Source organism: Anguilla anguilla, chromosome 16 (assembly GCF_013347855.1).
Source record: "Anguilla anguilla isolate fAngAng1 chromosome 16, fAngAng1.pri, whole genome shotgun sequence".
Classification (NCBI taxonomy): Eukaryota; Metazoa; Chordata; class Actinopteri; order Anguilliformes; family Anguillidae; genus Anguilla; species Anguilla anguilla.
Window position 1 is genome coordinate 16,384,017 of NC_049216.1, and position 19,222 is coordinate 16,403,238.

General features: G+C 43.7%; 2 protein-coding genes across 3 annotated transcripts in view; one reads left to right on the forward strand and one right to left on the reverse strand.

Moving 5' to 3' along the window:
• Positions 1 to 1,066: 1,066 nt before the first annotated feature.
• Positions 1,067 to 5,927, reverse strand: LOC118214986 (pro-neuregulin-4, membrane-bound isoform-like). Its single transcript, XM_035395304.1, has 5 exons — positions 4,872 to 5,927; positions 4,049 to 4,116; positions 3,361 to 3,454; positions 2,693 to 2,845; positions 1,067 to 2,074 (listed from the first exon to the last, which is right to left on the reverse strand). Exons 2-5 carry the CDS (start codon positions 4,056 to 4,058, stop codon positions 2,005 to 2,007), a joined length of 327 nt encoding a protein of 108 aa, XP_035251195.1. The 5' UTR covers positions 4,059 to 4,116; positions 4,872 to 5,927; the 3' UTR covers positions 1,067 to 2,004.
• A 5,012-nt stretch (positions 5,928 to 10,939) lies between these two features.
• The window catches only part of LOC118215483 (transmembrane protein 266-like), a 61,961-nt gene continuing 53,678 nt past the window's right edge, over positions 10,940 to 19,222 (forward strand). The window contains exons 1-2 of one of the 2 annotated variants that reach the window (XM_035396343.1): positions 10,940 to 11,874; positions 14,822 to 14,978. In XM_035396343.1, the coding sequence (XP_035252234.1) occupies positions 14,965 to 14,978 (14 nt within the window). In that variant the 5' untranslated portion in view covers positions 10,940 to 11,874; positions 14,822 to 14,964. Of the gene's footprint in view, positions 11,875 to 12,225; positions 12,625 to 14,821; positions 14,979 to 19,222 lie in introns of those variants that run through there. The other variant, XM_035396344.1, reaches the window with a different exon arrangement.

The window sequence follows — 19,222 nt, forward strand, 5'->3', positions numbered from 1 at the left end:
TCTTCCCAGCCCCGTACTGGCACGCGTGGCCACGCCCGGGCCTAAAACAAACAGAAACGCGGTGCTCTGATTCCGTCTTTCCCCTCAGCGTCCCGGCACGTCCGGCCGCCTCCGCCGCGGGCCAGCTCCCCCCCGCCCCCGGAGCTTTCTGGCCCGTCGGTCGGGCCGAAGCGCGGCTGTCACCTCCTCATCGATCGGTCGCGGCCAGTCAGCCGCGGGGTCTCCCGGGGCGGGGGCGAGGGGCGGCGGCGTCCCCCAGGACGCGGGTCTGCCGAGCTCATCGATCCGCCGCAACCGCCACCGCAGAGCGCGATCAATCCGCCGCTCCTGCTCTCCAGCTCAAGCCCGTTTGTGCTCTAGTGGAGATGCGAAAGGGGCCTCTCCCTCTCTGCCCCCCCCCCCTTTTTTTCCCCTTGTAATTAATTTATCTGGGCTTTTAATTGTGTACTATTACATTTTACTGCGGCAAGATGGCACAGTTGCAACACATTTTTTTTTTTATGTGATAAAATCAACATGTGCTGTGTAACCGTCCTTTAAAAGAGGGTTAACTGAGGTGAAAGCCTGCTATCGCCGAGCACTGAAACTGTGTTTGTGCGCTTGTGCTGAAAGTCTTAAGCAATTTGAGCAGGTTAAAAGCAAGGCTTGGTTTATCTGTAGTGGGGTGAGTTGGTCCCGTCATGAGTTCCTGCTAAATACTCACACTGCTTGGCTTCTTGTGTTAGAAGTTTCATGGGAAACCTCTCCAGCGCTCAGCCTGACTGCCACGTACAGGCCCAGGGACCTGCACTGGCAGATTTCATCCACTGCACTTTCAGCAGGTGGCTGTGGTATGTGCGTGTTTGCACAACAGGGCTTTGTCTGATCAGCTCTGCCCTTGGTCTACTTAAGCACTCGATAAAACCCGCTTTCATGAGTGAAACCCCGTTTAAAATGCACATCCTTTTTTATTTTCTTTTGTACAAAAGTGTTTTCTTTGCAGCGGCTTCCTTTTAATCTTACATGTGTCTGTCTTTACATAATATCAACATGACTCGTCTCCGGAATGATTTCAAAGGTCACCCTAAGCAGGAAATCCGTGTTTATTTAATAATCTCAAGTGTCAGAAAAGTATTTGAACTGTGTCCAAGAAAAGACAAATTTTTTTCTTTGATTTCTATTAATAGTCCCTCTACCGTGTCTCAATTGAAAGGCAACTCAAGACTGAAAGGGACGTGTCACGGACAGGGCTGTACATTCTGTGTCTAACTCTCAAGAAAAAGGTACATCGAGGTCCACATTAGGGATAGGAACTATAAATATGAGGAAATGTTTATCTACACTTTACACGTGCTGTTATTCGGCTTCCTGCATTCCATCAGACATGAAAGATGAACGGTTCCACTGCAACCACATTCTACATCCGCCAACAACCCTGCCGGACCATTTATCTTACATCTGATTTAACGGCAAACATGAGCATTTGCAACATTTTCATGTGGGTAAAAATTCCATGATTACATTTCTATGTACACGAGATGACAGGCTATTTGAAATGTTTTTTCTCTCTCAGGTCTATTAAACATTTTAAAGAAAAGGTGACCTACACAGAACCACAGAAAGACCGTATGCTCAGGCCACAGACTTTGGACTTGGGGTACCAGATGAAACTCTTTTGGCTCCGCCTCTCCGGAATGACTGACATGTTGGTTCTTCTCTGGTGCTGTTGGAAGCAGAGTTCCTGGGTGTGGTCTGGCTTGAGGTTGGGGGGGTGGTCTGGCCTGAGGCTGGGGGGGTGGTCTGGCCTGAGGCTGGGTGTGGTCAGGCCTGAAGCTGATGTATGTGGATCACTGAGGTGGAGATGGGGCAAGGCTGTTGGATTTCCTTGCCACGTCATGCTTTTCAGTTTAGAGGGGACAGTTCCTCATGGCCGCATCGTTGGCAGCATCCGAACTGACACAAGGGGCTCAGTTCTGCCTGCGCGTCCCCAAAAAAGGATATCCCCCCTCCCTTAAAATTCTAACCTTATACCCGGCGTGCAACTTTCCAGTACTGGTGACTGTTCTGGGGTTCCTTGGGTTTTTGTCTCCACTTCCTGAAAAAGAATAGAAGAGTGACTGCAGTCAACGTCACTGCACTTTTTGCACTTTATTTTTTAATCTTTGTAAAACGTCCTGTTTCTGTTCTGCTGTGGTTCACCGCAATGTGCTTAGATATGGGATGAGAAGTGTTCAGACATCGGTGTTATGGAGCTGTAACATAACTTTTAAATGTATGGTCTCCTTCAACATTTGTCCTTAAATTTGACTAGCAATTAAATGCAATTCTGCATCTTAGAAATAACTAAAACTAACTTGCCAGACTAAGTCTATGAAGAAGTTTAAAAGCAAGCAGTACATCATTTTTGTTTTTTTGGGGGATGAGTGTTAATTGCCTGTTGCATGCTGGGAATTGTGTATTCCCTGCTGAAAGAGCCTTTAGCTTTTCCATAAAGGTTCCTTGGAGGACGTGTCAAAGAAAGTAGCTGTTATATTGCTAAAATGAAGTGCATCTAAACATTTAGAGACTGTGACTATGATTGAAATCCTCAAAGGTGAATCATCGTAAAGGATGGCAGTGGAAGAACAGACCTTAACTGACTGCATGTCTTTCAGATGCTCACTTCCGCGTTTGCCCCTGTGACGTATGGGGAGAATGTTTCACATTTACTCACTTGCATGTATAGTAGATGACGACGGCGAGGACCATCAGAATGAGGAGCGCCACGATGACGATGGCGGCGATGAGCCCCGCCCCCTGGGCGTCCGGGGAGCTGCTGGGGAGCTGCAGTTCGTCGCACCTGCTGCCCTTGAAGTTGGCGGCGCAGCTGCGGGAGAGGGACAGGTGCCCAGGTACCGTGAGCCTGTCGTCACTGGTCCCTCGCTTAGAGACGCAGGTAACAAACGCCCCTCGGCCGGTGTTTGCTTACGCATAGTGACACGGCACATATTACACATCCCGCGTCATTTTCATGCAACCAGCTGGCAGCAGGTTTGGCCTTACCTCTTCTGTTCCATTTTTGTTTTGATGCCCATACAAAAGAATTGTATTATTGTTTTATTGTGACTGGCTTACATTTGACGATGATAAAATGTTAACGCCTGCGTAATTGTATAAGGATAAAAGGCCTTAGTGGTTGGCTGAGGCTTGCCACCCGCTTGTCTGACCCCCAGGTCTTCCCAGCCACGTACTGGCACGCGCCAGCCGACCGCGTGGCCACGCCCCGGCCTAAAACAAACAGAAACGCGGTGCTCTGATTCCGTCTTTCCCCTCAGCGTCCCGGCGCGTCCGGCCGCCTCCACCGCCTCCACCCCCCCCCCCAGTACACAGTGCAGGACTTACACACAGTTGGGTGTGGACACAGAGGGGATCCTGAAGCAGGTTCCTCCGTTCAGGCAGTAGGAGGCTTCCAGGGCTACGCAAGGTTCTCCATGATCTGTGAAACAAAACCCTTCTCATTACCCAGCATGCAACACGCCTGCATACACCAATCGCCTTTTAGCTCCCTGAGACGAAAATAAGTCCTTCGGTACATATGTAGTTTATGGGAGCGAGAATAGGCAGGAATCATGCCTCCGTCACCATTTATCCCCCCGCAAAATGGTTTTTGAATGCCAGGCCCCTCCCAATCCACTCTCACACCCACACACACATTTTACTGATCACTACCCTAAAGATGATGAAATTACAAATTTAGAAAGCCTTTAATTATTCTAAGGAATATACGTGTGTTTGCTTATGTATTTTTCAAGCCTTGTCAGATATTGTAAGGTATCCACGTGTAACCTTTTGGCAGAATGAAAGCGAAATTCTGCTTCCCAGCTCTGTGCTGCGATTGGACAGGTAGTTTATTTGGAGTAGTTGAGAGTTATAATTTTTTTCAGGCACTTTGTGGAGTGCTGAATAGGTGTGTGTGTGTGGAGTGTGTGTCTGCAGGCACACAGCATGTAGTTATTAACGTGTGAACGATGGATCAGAGGTCAGAGGGAGGTGTGGAGTGGAGGATAGAAAGCAGGCCGCCTTTCCTTACCAGCCATCATGACAATGTGCTTTTACCCCTCTTGATTCTGGAATTAAGAACTTGCTTCCGGTTCCTTCCTAAAGAAAGAAACTGAAATAAATGAATAGTTGCCACATCTGACGCTGTGGGGGACTGTTCCAAATTCCCCTCAAACAGTGAAGACAATGCAGCCTTTCTCCGTGAAGAGAAACTATTGACATTGTGACAATACAGCACATGCACTGATTTCCTTCTTCTTTCAGGCGTTACACATTAGTGTGGGTCATACTATCCCATTCAGCACAAATCACAAATAGTATAATGGTACACATATTCCAAGTTTTATTATGTGCCTGTTGTCAAACCAGGGAACTAAATGGGTCATCAGCTCCAAGTCTGTATCACACTGCTAAAACAAGGAACAAATGTAGCCTGTATGTGGTGACCATCGCAAACTTCCATCTGTAATGTATTGTCGATTTAGTTTTTTTTCCCAAGCGCAATTCCTGCTGCACACATTTATTTTAAACATATTAGATTGGTTGAACTCATAATTCTTCCTCAGTGATTTTTTTTGGAGCAGGTATACAAGTCAGATGCCCGAAATTATTTTTAATGTCCAAATGCCGTAATAACAATTCTAGCCAACTACGCTACAGAATCCAAAATGTATAATGTATGTAATGGTGATGTGACTGAATATCAACAGTTGTTCAAATAATCTAGAATCAAAATACAAAATAGAGTTATAGCTACCGTAAGGAGCACCATAATATGTATACACTTTATGTTCCAGTTTAAAATTAAGAGGGGAAAAATAGGAGCATATTTTAGAGAAAGGCTGTGTACTTACCGCAAAGGTCCAATAGTGAGTTGATGCAAGTCGCTAGCAGTTGTCAGTTGGAGTGCTCTGTATGAGACTGAGCTGTGCAGGTGGGAATATTAGCGTCAAAAAGGCGTGTGTGCATCCCTGTGAGCTCAGCAATGTCACGATTGCAGTTTGTCCACATTGTCAGGTGGCGCGGTTCTCACTTTGCATTCTCGCAGACCGATGAGGCGTGACGCAGTGAAACTTCAACCAAGAGCGGCGTCCCACGACCACACAGCGTTATTTATAACACTGAGCTACGACTGAAACTCATTAGGAGACTGATAATGACACCTTTCTGTGCTTAATTCTTTTCTGTGGTCAATTTCAGAGGGCCTGGAGAATTTGGAGAGTTAAAGGGCTGTATGGCATAAAGTACTGCTTCAGATTTTAGTCACAAGCTTGCAGATAAACTCAGAAGTACATTTCTAGAACGGGCTGTCCTATGCGCTTTGGAGACTACAGTAAAAGTATTGGAAACATCTTGGTATAGGTCCCAAATTCAGGTGTGTACTTGAGACAGTTTCAGGAACATGCTCCTACAAGAAATTAATTCTTGGCATACAAACAAGTTGCTTGATGCAGGAATAAATTACTGTAGCTACAAAGCTCACGTTCCAGATTGAGGAATAAAATTGGCCAGGGCACTCTGCTTGTTTAACAAACTAGGTTTACAAGCTTTCCTTCCCAGTGCTACACGGTTTGAAAAGAGCGGTTTATATCATTTATACTTCTGTATAAGTGCTGGTTGACAATTCATATACATAATGAGAGCTGTCCTATCTTTTTTTAGGCAGGAATCATTACGGTAAAAATCTTGATTGTAGAGGCTACTCGGTAGCTCATCCTAAGACAATGTTTTAGTGCATGGATGGTCCCCACGGTTTGGTATTAAATCCGAACTGTTCCAGGGCTGACTGTGGCCAGCAGTCTTACAGAGCAATGCGGAGATGAGAGCATCGGCGGTCCATGCTAGCCAATCAGGCCAGTGAATAGTCTTCCTCCTGCTCATGTCCGCATGAGCCTGACTTGCAAACTACAGTGTAAGGAGAAGCGGTGGCTAGCATGCTTCACTGGGGGGCACGTCGTTCTCTGCCCTTTCCTGATTCGACAGCAGCGGCTGCGCCGAACACTGCAGTCTGAGCTTCACTATACATTCCAAAAAAGGGGAGAGAACAGAAAATGTGAAGTCTGTTGTGCACAGCTCGCTTTATCAGTTCAAGTCATGTGACACCATGTTGGTTTTTTTGGTAGATATTGGTAATGATAATTTTGGGTGTCCCTTTAGATGATCTCAAAATGGACACCCAGAGTTAGGTGCTTTACTCAGACTTTACACATACACTAATTATAGAGGTGGGAATCCAGTCTAGAAATTGAACTGTTTTAATGTTATTATAACCAGCGAGCCCACGCATAATTTCACTTCCTGTTTTTTTTATTGTGGGGAATATGTCGTGCCATAAAAGGTCTCTCCTGTTTGTCTATTGCCTAACATTCTGTTACTGCCAGTTACTGTGCAGAGATACTACAGGTCCTCTACAAGTTAATGGCCACTTTCGAGGAGGTGCAGACAGAGCAGTATTTGTGGAATGAAAAGATTGAATTAGCAGATGCCAAAGGTATGAGTGGCATCGTGGGAACATTTTTTTTTTTACACTGTTTACATTTTTTTACTGTCTCACAGCTGAAGCAGTTATCCGAAGAACTTTGAAAAGTGTTCCAAGCAGCGTATAAAACACCATTATCTCATTATAGTTTTTTACTGATGTCTGTCTATTTAATTTGCTTTTTCTTTGGATTTTTGCCAGGGTTGTTGACACAAGTGGTTGAGCTCAATCAATAGTTTTTTTTTTTTTGTTTTTTTTTTTTTTTAAATAAATCAATTTGCGAAATTACGAGTTTGAAGATTAGCCAATGCAAAATTCTCTCTGTTGGCAACATCAAAAAATAGTGTATGCCAACTTGTATCTGTACTGTTATTTTTTTAGTTTTAAAATTTTTAGCTTTGTAAGATGAATTGGTGATGTCAAAACTTCTAATTTAATTAGAATACACAAACTTTATCATAAGCGAATTTCTAATGTTAATAGCTACAGTAATATCACACATATATTGTTGAGATTTTTAAGGTGTTCTGTAAACGCATGTTTATTGAGTTTACTGGCTCATTTCTTGCTCCAAGATGCAACAGCATTGCTAAAACCTCGAGCTATGATGTACATTATATTTGGTGCTCCAGCTTGAATCAAAGCGTTTTGCTGTAATGAGTTATGTAAATGAACTAAAAATCTTTAGCTTATGATCATTCCCAGAATATTTAAACTGTACTGTCTAATTAATTGTGAATGATTTTTAAGTATATCAAGTTCAGTAGGCATGAAAGAGATCTGCATCATTTTTTTTGATTGCAGCATCATCTTAAATTGGGTAATGGATAGGCCAACAGCTTTTTCCTCACGGTAATCTTGGCTGCTTTATGTGGCAGACCTGTCCTGATACAACTTTTTGTGTGACACACTTACCTTTAGACCACACTGCTACATTATTGTATTAGCACAAATAAACACTTTTTCACCATAAAAAAATAAATTACTAAGGTGTTGTAAAGGTAAATCCATGAATAGCTTCAGATTTCATTGTATCAGGTTATTATGTATTAAGCATCAGCAACAGTATAAGAAATAAATTGCATTACAATATTGACTTAAATCAGTCTTAGCATGTCCATTTATTCCTATGTGGGGATGAAATGGGTGGAGTTCAATTTATTACCAGGCTCTGAGCTGTTGGGTCCAGGTCCTGCATGACATGAAGGACCTGATGTAATGGCCAGTAAATGTTTTGGTCTCATTACATATGTCCTCCAATAGTCTGAGGCAAATAAAAAGATTTTTCCCACTAAAACATCCTTTTTGAGTTTGCGTGAAACACTCTTTGCCATAGAGAATCGTTTGCATTATCAATACAGATTTGTAATAGTTAGCTGTAGTTATTTTGCCATTTTTCCACTCTTAATCCCTTTACCAGCATTATCCCTCTCCCAGCCTCCTTCTTGTCCAACCCATTCTTTCTCCCACCTTCTCCATTTCCTTTGTGGGGGTGCTAAGCTACATAGCCGGCTGGTTAGCTAGGCTAGTTGTATTACCCCTAGAGCTGTAGAGCTATAGATTTAATTTTGTTATTATTTTGTTTTGTTTCCTTAGCAATCCTCTGTTTGCATTGCAAGCATTACTCTGTGTATGTGCCCTCCCTGGAAGCACAAACAGAGGATGGGGTTGAGGGTAACGTTATATATAGCCTTATTCGCCTGATTGCACTTGCAACCGTGAAGCTCTCTGTCATTCTCGTTAAATAGATGTAGCCACGTGTCTTTGCTTACTTGTGGGTTTTAGATTTTGGGAAGAGTTGAGGGGACAGGTGGGGTGGTGGGGTGGTCCTGATCCCGCCCATACAATCCTGAGGTTTACTTAATACAGATTTTAAGTCTGATTTGTGTGTTTTTATAGTTATTATTATATTTATTGTTATTGACATTACTATGAATATATATTTGGTGGATGTGTAGTGCACACATCCGTCTGTGGTAATTAATGGTTATTTTAACTAATTACAGTCCCTTTACAGTCACTTTAAAGATATGGATCACTTTCAGATGGCTAACCTAGAAGCTAGAACAGAATAGCAATTTCACATTGGGAAATTCTAAAAATGTCCCTGTATTCAGAATGAGGCTAAGACATACGATTTTTGTTCTACAAGATTTTCTAATTAAGTCAGTAGCGATTCAAGAAGAATGCCAATAGTGTGATATACGGTGTCCATGTGTTGGACAAAGGTGTATTTTTTTTAGTTGGATCAGTAATCCACAATTTTAGATTTGTGAATAAACCTTTCACATCGTTTTTATTAAAGGGTATGTTTGTACATTTTGGTTTCACCGTGCAGAAATTATTGCATTTTTTAAATACGGAGCCCCCAATTTCAGGGCACAATAATGTTTGGGACCAATGGCTTCACAGGCATTTCTGATTAGTCAGGTGTGTTCACTTCTGTCCGTAGTTTAGGTATGATGGAGTTTTAAGTATCTAAAAGGTTACAGTTTGCTAAGAAATACCTAAAAGAGCCCAGCAGAGTTCTGGAAAAAGGTCTTGTGGACAGATGAGATCAAGATTGACTTGTAGAATGATGCAAGTGATGCAAGAGCTAAGTGTATAAGCCCAAATGAACATCCCAAGATCTCAAGCATCCCCACATTTATGAAACATGTTGGTGGGGGCATTATGGTTTAGACATATATGGCTGCCACAAGTACTGGCTCACTTGTCTTTATTGATGATGTAACTACAGATAATAGCAGCAAAATTAATTTTGAAGTGTACAGAAGCATATTCTTAAGTGCCAGAAAATCATTTTCATTGCTTCATCCAACAGCAAGACCCAAACATACCCAGACATGATCATAAACATACTGATAAGCAAGAAAGATGTCTTTATAAGCTAAAACTGGAAGATTTCTGACTGGCTAAGTCAGTCAACCGATCTGAATCTAACTGAACATGCATGCCATATGCTGAAGAGAGAAGGTAAAGCAACCAGGCCCTGAAACAAGCAGGAGCTGAAAATAGCTGCTGAATGGGCTTGGCAGAGCATCACCAGTGAGGATACTCACACAGTCATAGACTTCAGCGGTCATTGCACGCAAAGAATGTGACCAAGTACCGAACATGACTACTTATATTTACGTTAAATTAATAATCCCAAACGGTATGACGCCCTGGAATGGGGGACTACGCGTAGAAAATGCAGTAATCTCTACATGGTGAAACCATGAATCTACACTTTAACCACTTATGAATTGTTTGATTACAAATCTTCAAAATCTGTAGTACAGGGCCAAATCAAGAATAAGAAAAAACGTTATGCAGGGCACAGTAGCAGCGGACAGGAAAGCGAGGCGGATTGTCTGTGTAAAGGAACTAGATGGAAGTCTGTTCCTCGGTAATGAGAGTGAAGTTTAGCTCAGGCGCCAACAGAATATCGGGACACACTATTGGAGTTCTCGTTCCTTCAACTTAGCAATATCAAACCCCTCTTCCCAGGAACCAATATAAAAAGTAATTTACTTTCAGCGGCGTGTTAGTCTCCAATTCACTATTGCCACTCCAAAGGTAGCCAGAGGTTGTCACTCATTTTAGCTGTAGTGTGAATTTTTTTTTTTTTTTTTTTGAATTTGTGTTTGATTAAATGCAATTCGGTATTCGTTGTTCCAAATTAAATGTACGATGTTGTACACCAGTGATGCTTTATGTATTTTTATTGCCAATGAAAATATAATGGAAATGTCAGTGTACGTTGACTAAAACCAGCGAAGACCCAATATAGCACACGGTCTTGCGAGGCAATCAGAATGCCAGTTCCTTGGAAACCTATGGGCAATTTACCTTTTGAATTTATGATGAATTCATACAGTTACTATGCAGCTTCGCGTGGTTACATGTTGTTATTAATTATACGATAAGTACACATAAAAAAACGCGTGTTGGGCTAATTCCTATCGCGACCAACAAATATATGGAAATACACCTATTTAATAGCCCATATAATATATGCAGTTAAGAAAATAGGATCGTCCGTTGGCTAAAGGTCCTGTTAGAGAATTTTTTTTTTTAAATAATGCTTCCTTAGTCGACTGTTTTCTTGTATGTTCAAAAAATCTATCGCTCAACGCGCAAGTGCCGCCTTTGTATTCCGTCGGAAAGCTTGGACGGATAGGCTAATGGCAATGACTGTATGTAATAAATCGTGACCAGATTATACTACAATACAGTCATCTGAAAATGGTAGAAGCAAGTCGCGCCGTAATGGTAGATCTCGCTCCCCCAAATTATTCGAAATACAGAAGCGTTGCGAGTTCATGACCAGTAGCCTGCTTCTCCTTCAGTCAAACAGTACAGGATACTGTCGACTGCACCGCTTCAATGTATATTCGAATAGGTTACTATGATGATGTTGTATGGACTGTATTCTTCAGCAGAATAGCCCAATGGTAGTCACACACTGGGAAAGCTCAACCCCTTCAACAGACCATGGACAGCCTTGTTTAATTAGAAAGGGGCTGCGAAGACGCTCTGAGATTGATTGATGTGTGCGTTAACCATCGAGTGGCTAATCCGGTTGAATGACAAACGGTTAAGCCAATTGCTACAAAGACAAAAAATATATTCCCTTAACATCTTTATATCGCTAAACCCTAAGAAAAAAATTAGTTTGGACACAGAGAAGCCACCCAAACGTAAGGCTCACAGAAACGAGGTGACTGGAACTAAACTGTCGTTCGGGGTCACCGTGAGGTATCAGCACGGTTGCAAGTTTATTAGGATAAACGCAAGCGTTTATGCGCCGGAACTCCAGCAATGGCTGTAGCTACTCTGTGGCTGTATTCGAGAAATTTGATCGTTGCTTGTGCTGTACATGCAGACCTCTGTGTTGTTTTCGATGGCGTTTTGTCGAATTGGATTTTGATTCGTTTGTAAAGTCGGCTTTGCTTTGCTGCTCGCTCTCGGTGGTTAATAACATTTTCAGCACCTGGACAGCTCCTCACCAAGAGACCTATATTCGGTGTTAGGAGTCCCTGCTGTGATCGTGGGGGAAACCCTCTGTAATCTGGAACGTTAGCGGTGCGTTTAACGTCCTCTTCAATATAGGTATAAGAATGGTGTTATCAAGTTATTTGGTTAGACGGAGAAACACTTAATAGCATATTGGTGAGTGATGATGCTTGCGTTTCGGATCGGGTTTTTTCGCTTTGCCCTGTCTTCTGAAAAGCAGCGGGGGTGCTTGTCCAATGCAAAACCGCTAAGGATAGCAGCCTACACACTGCGAACCCGGAGCTTCACTCACACTGATCCTCAACCAGGGAGACATTATCATCATCACGGGGGCAAGGGAGGCACGATTAAACGGTCAACGATGTAAATCAACAAAGGTAGGTTTGCTGCTCCGAGTGAATAATTTAGTATAGGTAGTTTATGGGGTTCCCCTAAAACCCCAGTTTATGGGATTATGGGGGAACCCCGCACACATTCACCCCCCCCCCCCCCCCCCCCCAAGAAAAAAATAAATAACATAAATAAATAAATTCCAATCTCCGCTTTATAATTGATTATCGAATTATCGCTCAAAGGTGAATGGTTGGGTGGCTGTACTGGAGTAAATGGTTAATTGCATGTGCATTGTCGCTGGATTGCAGGTCCCGCGATAAAACCCCTGGTCTGCATTTTGTAATCTGCCGGGTTTTACTTGATTACTGAACTGAGTTATGCCTCGAGTCAGTATGTGCACGGTTACTGACGGAGCTTGGAGGCCTGGTAAAACGAGGCAAGAGAACGGAATAATACGGCTTCAAAGGGGTAGACGTGAACCGATTCTAGAAATAACAAACGACACACACAGTCTACAAAACAAGTTGTTAGGGAACACGGGGAAAACTTAAACGATGTCCAGGAGACTCAGAATGTGGGGAAACTCCATTGCTTTACTGACTAATGGGACATAGTTGTGTAAAAAGAAAAAAAAACACTGAGGAAGAAAATGAGGACGTGCAAGCCTTTGAATTGGTTGCCTGGTAGTCTGTAGTGATTTGTTCAAGGCTTCTTCAGAATCCAGTACATCTGATTTATGCTTTGATCCTTGACATTCTAGCCCGCTGAGGCATGCAGGAAAGGCATGTGTAATGGTGAGTTTGTTCTGTTCTGATTCCTCGTGGGCTTAATGTGGGTTTGAACGGGGTTGGCGCTGCAACAGCGGACGTGATTTGTACAGTAAGTGGAAACGGGGTAGGGAGGACTGGTTCAAGTTGCTTTTCAGGTTATTTCATAGAAACGTAGCCTAACCAAAAAGGACTGTCATTAGCTACTTTTAAATAAGTTCTAAACGATCAAAAAACGACAATGTGCTTATTAACCAGTATGTTAATCCGTTGCCTTCAGTTGGCTGACCGTGGTGGCTTTTGCATTTAAATGGCTATGTAGTTTATGCTGACTTTTTTGTCTGGTTAAAACTATCCACTGCCAATGTAATGGTAAACTTTCCACTTTTGAGGCACGCACCACCGTCTTCGGAGTATGCTTATTGTGCCTATTTCCTATTTAACACACACCATTCATTGTCACTTATTTTCTGTAGAATGTTATTTGTAAAAGTTGAAAACGTTTCATTGACCTATTTGCAATTCTTCGATACATCGCAGAGAAAATAACTATCAATATCGCTTGACAATCGTTACATTGTGCGCTTCCCCTCGATATGTTAGCCTCTGGCTCCCAGTGGCAGCAAAAAGCCTAAAAGTGTGGCATATAAAGAACCTGCCGTTTTAAAGATAATTGTTCTTAGCCATGTTTTTAATCGTTTTCTATAATTACCAGCTTTCGGAATGGATCGTATATTTAGTCTACCTACTAATTGTTATTTTACTTTATTCTGACTGATGTTGTACCATGACAGCGTTTGTGCACGCAGAATTAGATCATTTAATAAATAGGCGACCGTGGGTATAGGCCTATTCACCTTTTGACTATAACCAAGATATTCCGGGTCTATTTTTGTGATCACTAAATTTAGCTTTCTTATGTGGCGCGTGGAAACTGTTAACACTGATACAGTTGGATATAATGAATGGTCAGGTACTTACATGGTGGGTTTTATTTGAATTACACACTTAACCATGCAAAAAAGGTTTAATATTACATTAGTTATAGATAAGATCTCTATTTTGTCGTTTAGCGGTCTCCCAGTCTAATTCACAAACGCTTCAGCAATGCAGAACTACACTAACTGATCTGATCAAACCGCTTGTGTCTGGCTCTGGCACTATTTTATACCTAGTTTGAGTTGATATGTTATTGATGTATCATGTATTAGGCTACTTTAATGTAATTCAGGATGCGTCTGTTCTTGTGTGAAAGTCATCCTCATCTTTTTACATGCTACAATTCTGTGCTTTATTTCGCTACGGCCTTTAACAGATTGTAAAAGCTCCTCGGCACAACGTCCTTTATGACAGAAGCATTCTACGCATGCATTTGTTTGCAAAGCGGTTTATACAAACTGTGGCAAATAAACCATGCGAGCTCAGTGCTGAAATGATTGAGGTGAGAGGTAAATGATCGCTACAGCTTGTGTGGGTTATTGATGTGTGTTTATATCGATGTAGACAACTTAATCAGACCACGAAAAGCGAGCCATAGGAACGGTATGTTTTGAATAACATTTGCCCAAAGTTACAGGAATGCACTGGATGGAAGGCTTCTTTAAGATTTCTTTCAAAGCGTCGTGCGTCGGTGTTAAAAATCTTAAGAACAAGCACTTCCCGTGATGTCCACTCGCCCGCATCGTATGCAAAACTGTATGATCTCTAAATGATTTTTTTCCCATTTGACTCCAAACCTTAAAACAGTTCAAAAGACAGCCTGGGGTGATTTATTTGTATTGTGAATGAATATAAACACAAAAAGTTTGTGTCTGGACTGTCCGTCAAATTGAAATTAACTGTGGGCTCATTTGTATTTCCATCTGAGATGGCAATACAATCTAGTGTGTAGCCTATTCCACCTTCTAGGCCCTTGAGTCAATGTAGATTGGAGGTGATGGCAATATTGTGATGCAGGACTGTTTGAACGTGGACATTTATAGATGTGTGAAAGTCAGTCCTACACAGTTCTGTTTTAGCCATGTAAAGCATCACATTGAACCTCCCACTCATCTAAATATGCCGTGTTTTAGTTGCAGCATGAAAAATGAACCAAGCAGTGTTTTTGGTGGAACAACTGATAAAGCACGTGTGTCTCATAATTCTTATCTCCTCTCTCTCTGTCTCTCTCTGTCTATATCTGTTCCCCCCTCTCCCTCTCTCGCTGTCTTTTCTCTTTCTCCAGGTCCGTTATGTGTGAAGCATTTCTCCTGTACGGTGAAGGTGAACGCAGGAGTTAGAATAGGGTGACGTCCAGTGAAAGCCCAGTCCCCTCCCCCCCCCCCCGCCGGCCCCCCCATCCCCACCCCCAGCGCCACATCTCTCAGCATGACCAACCCACAGTAAGTGCAGCATCTCTCTGACCCCCACTGACCCCCTCACTTGCTTACATCCGCCGCGGAACAGCAGCCATTTTCCTGCGATCCCCCAGCATGCAGCGGGGTCCCCTGGGGGGGAGGGGCCAGTTCGTTAGGAATGCAGCAGTCCTCACCTCTCCTGCAGATTTCACTTACCTCAACGTTTTTTGATCAAACCAAATCTATATTAGTACTTGAGGAGGAAGAGAAATAGGCTGGGTGTGAGAGGCAGGACTCAGTGTTACACCACTTGCATTTGGGCCCAGAGCATTTCTCAGCATTTTGTTATGTTGTTGTGATACTGGTTGGCAGTACCTTCTTTTACTAGAATACTCCGACCAAAATGTTGTAGCTTGCTTGTGTGTGTGGGTGTGTGTGTTTGTGTGTGTGTGTGTGTATGTGTGTATGTGTGTGAGTGCTTGCGTATGTGTGAGCTGTACCTGTGTCCTCCTGGGGCAGTGTTTCATGATTGGCAGGCTGCAGCTCCTCCTCACACCTCTTAGTATGCAGGAGCGTGTCCCACTTGTCACCCTCTTATTAATAACCCCCCCTCATCCCCACCCCCCGGGTGGGACTCAGACAGCCCCGGCACTATGATAACCACACAAGGGGTGGGGAGGGGGAGGGGGTCAGATTTGGTGCAGTCTCCTGCTTCCTTTGTTTGAAGTACCACATTTTTTTAACTAATGAAAATAGTCTTTTTTTATGCTTCTCAGCCAGTGCTCGGCTACAAATGAATAATGGAGTAGTGTGTAGTCTTTATTTGTGATAAAAAAATTGTTATTGTTATTGATATACTTCTTAGAGAAAACATGTAGAGATAGAAAAGAGACATACCAATAACACAGCGACACAAATAAATCCCAATACCCTCTCCTCTCCTGACTTTAAGAGGTTGATCTAGTATAAATATAAGGAGCTCAAATAAGTGCAGTCTTATACATCACCCAGTGGATGGGGTTTGCAAATTGAAAGGAGTCCCAGGGGATCCTCAGCCAAAAGGAAACAAATACACCCCCCTTGCAGAAAATGTTGTCTGGTTTGCACACCTGTGGTAATGTTGTCATTGTAGTCACGATTGCTACACGTATATATTGTACCAGATAATGACATGTCTTACACAGATCCATGACATACTGACATTATGATTTAGATGTGTTTCCCATGAACTAGCATGCGGCATGTTACCACCACGTTTTTGTGTGCTAGCCACAAGACTATGGTTCATCGTGGAGAGCCACAAGCTCTGCTGCTTCTTGGTTTCACTGTAATTCAGACCCAAGTAACCAGGTGAGGTGAGGTAACTGTGTAATGAAGTGCTTTAACTGTTCAAGTGCAGCGTAGCAAGCAGAAAACCAGCTTCTGTGGCTCTCCCTGACCAGGCTTGCAGACCCCTACACTAGACTGTAGCCTGTGGCCGTCGTATAAAAGTGTCTAACATTAACCATTTTATTCAGATGATGTTCTCAGCTACAGGGCAGTCATTTTAAGGTGTCCCAGATGTGAAATATTTTGTCTGGGTACCATAGACCAGCTTACTCTTTCAAATCCTGCACCATGGGCTGTATGTGGCAATGGCTAGAAAGGCGGGTCATTTTACGGCCAAAAATGCTTTTGATTCAGTGCCAAGGTGGGGCGCTGCCATTTTGCCTTTGAGCAAGATACTTAACCTGAAGTATGCATTCAGTTGTAAAAACTGATAGTGCAGAATGGAGTGGAGAATTATGAGGTGTGGAGGTGTGTGGGTGCAGCTGGGAAAGTGTCAGTGCAATCAAAATATTTCAAATATTTTCAAATGTCAAGTCACCATGAAAGAGGGCCGGCAAGTAGTGTTTTTTTTGTTTGTTTTTTGTTTGTATTGGAAAATCAATTATAAAAGTTATGCATGTAACCTTATTCAAATTGCAATGATATCAAGCCCATGAATGTAGAAGACGTGCCTTCATATTCCAGTACGTTAGTCTTCCTTAAACCATGTGCATCATGTTCGAGCTACGCACACACTATTCTTGTTGCCTTTAAACAAGAGCAAGCACAACGCGATGGGTATACTTGGAGAAGCAGGTCTTTGTCTTGGCACAGTAAATACGTCAGGAATAAGGAAGCTAGACACACCGTGCACTGTGGCAGTACAGAAATAGAAGTGTGAAATGGCAAATGGAAGCACAGGAATAACTCATTACAGTGTGCCCTCTGTTTGACAGAGCTGTGAATTGTTGTGGTTTACTGTTTTGGGCTTCCATACGGCAGATCTGACAAGGTGGCTGCAGGAATAAATTATTTTATTTATACAGCAGTATTTTACCAGTATGGTCATTTCTACAGTACTCAATGCACTACTTACTAGAGGACAGCGTAGTCTTCTGCCCAGTTCTTAACCCTTTATTGCCTTCCAATTGTGAGCTGTATTCACGGGACTGTTCCGTTGCTGAAAAGTCTTTCGCTAATTCAGGGGACAGCAGACCCGGCGTGCGCCCTCATCCGAAGCGTGTCCGCCAGCTGCCTAACCCCGATCATTACCCCACGAGCCACCAGCTGCCTAACCCCAATCATTACCCCACGAGCCACCAGCTGCCTAACCCCGATCATTACCCCACGAGCCACCAGCTGCCTAACCCCGATCATTACCCCACGAGCCACCAGCTGCCTAACGCCGATCATTACCCCACGAGCCACCAGCTGCCTAACCCCGATCATTACCCCACCAGCCACCAGCTGCCTAACCCCGATCATTACCCCACGAGCCACCAGCTGCCTAACCCCGATCATTACCCCACGAGCCACCAGCTGCCTAACCCCGATCATTACCCCACGAGCCACCAGCTGCCTAACCCCGATCATTACCCCACGAGCCACCAGCTGCCTAACCCCGATCATTACCCCACGAGCCACCAGCTGCCTAACCCCGATCATTACCCCACCAGCCACCAGCTGCCTAACCCCGATCATTACCCCACGAGCCACCAGCTGCCTAACCCCGATCATTACCCCACGAGCCACCAGCTGCCTAACCCCGATCATTACCCCACGAGCCACCAGCTGCCTAACCCCGATCATTACCCCACGAGCCACCAGCTGCCTAACCCCAATCATTACCCCACGAGCCACCAGCTGCCTAACCCCGATCATTACTCCACGAGCCACCAGCTGCCTAACCCCGATCATTACCCCACGAGCCACCAGCTGCCTAACCCCAATCATTACCCCACGAGCCACCAGCTGCCTAACCCCGATCATTACCCCACGAGCTGCCAGCTGCCTACCGCCGATCATTACCCCACGAGCCACCAGCTGCCTAACCCCGATCATTACCCCACGAGCCGCCAGCTGAGCTGCGCAGTCGCTGCTTTGCATTAACCCATTTCACGCGCAGTTTTTTACTTTTTACTTTTTTAACCTTCGGTCGACTCCACGGCTCTTTGAGCTGCAGCTGGAAGTGGAACGATTGGGCTGCCCCTGTCTTGTGCTGTTGCGTGCGTACGGTCCTTAACGATCGGTACGTGGAATTTGTGTTTGTTTGGGGGTTTTTTTGTGCCAGTGAGCCAGCTATTGGTGGTATCGTGTGGGGAAATAAAGTTTTTTAAATACTTTATCAGCCTCAGTGGTGATTCTACTGTTTCCCCATCACTTCTGATACACAGCTGCACTAATCACTTTTTCCCCATAGAGACAACTTACACGCTTCAAGCATGAGGGGGAAATACACAAACATGGACAGCCAGTATTCCTGAGTGCTCCATCATATTACACAGGTTAAAGAGGTCTGTGTTGTCTTCAGGCTGTCGACAGAAGTAGTATTGTTCGTCCGTTTTGTATCTTTATCTAAACGGAAAGACTTGTGCGCATGCTTAAGCTACCCTGCTACAGGCTAAATCCCTGTGAAAAGGTTCTTTATTTGAAACGGGTCAGCTAACATTCCTCTAACCTCTCCTGTGCTGTTAGATGCCCTGTCTTTTAGTTTATTTTTCTCTTTATTGGTTCTGTGTTAAGTATTATCTCTCTCCTCAGTCGAGGAGAATTTCCTGTGTATTGAGTCTCATCGCTGTAGCTGTCAGCATCGTGTCGGTTACATCTCTGTACTGTTTGCAGCACCGTGTTGAAGCGATGTCCGCTTAGGAAGTTATGACCTTTCCTCAGCACATTAAAGTAAACGCAATGAAGGATACTGGGGCTGGTTTGCTTTTTGTGGCTTTCGAATCAATGCTGCTGGTCAAGAGCGAATGACCATT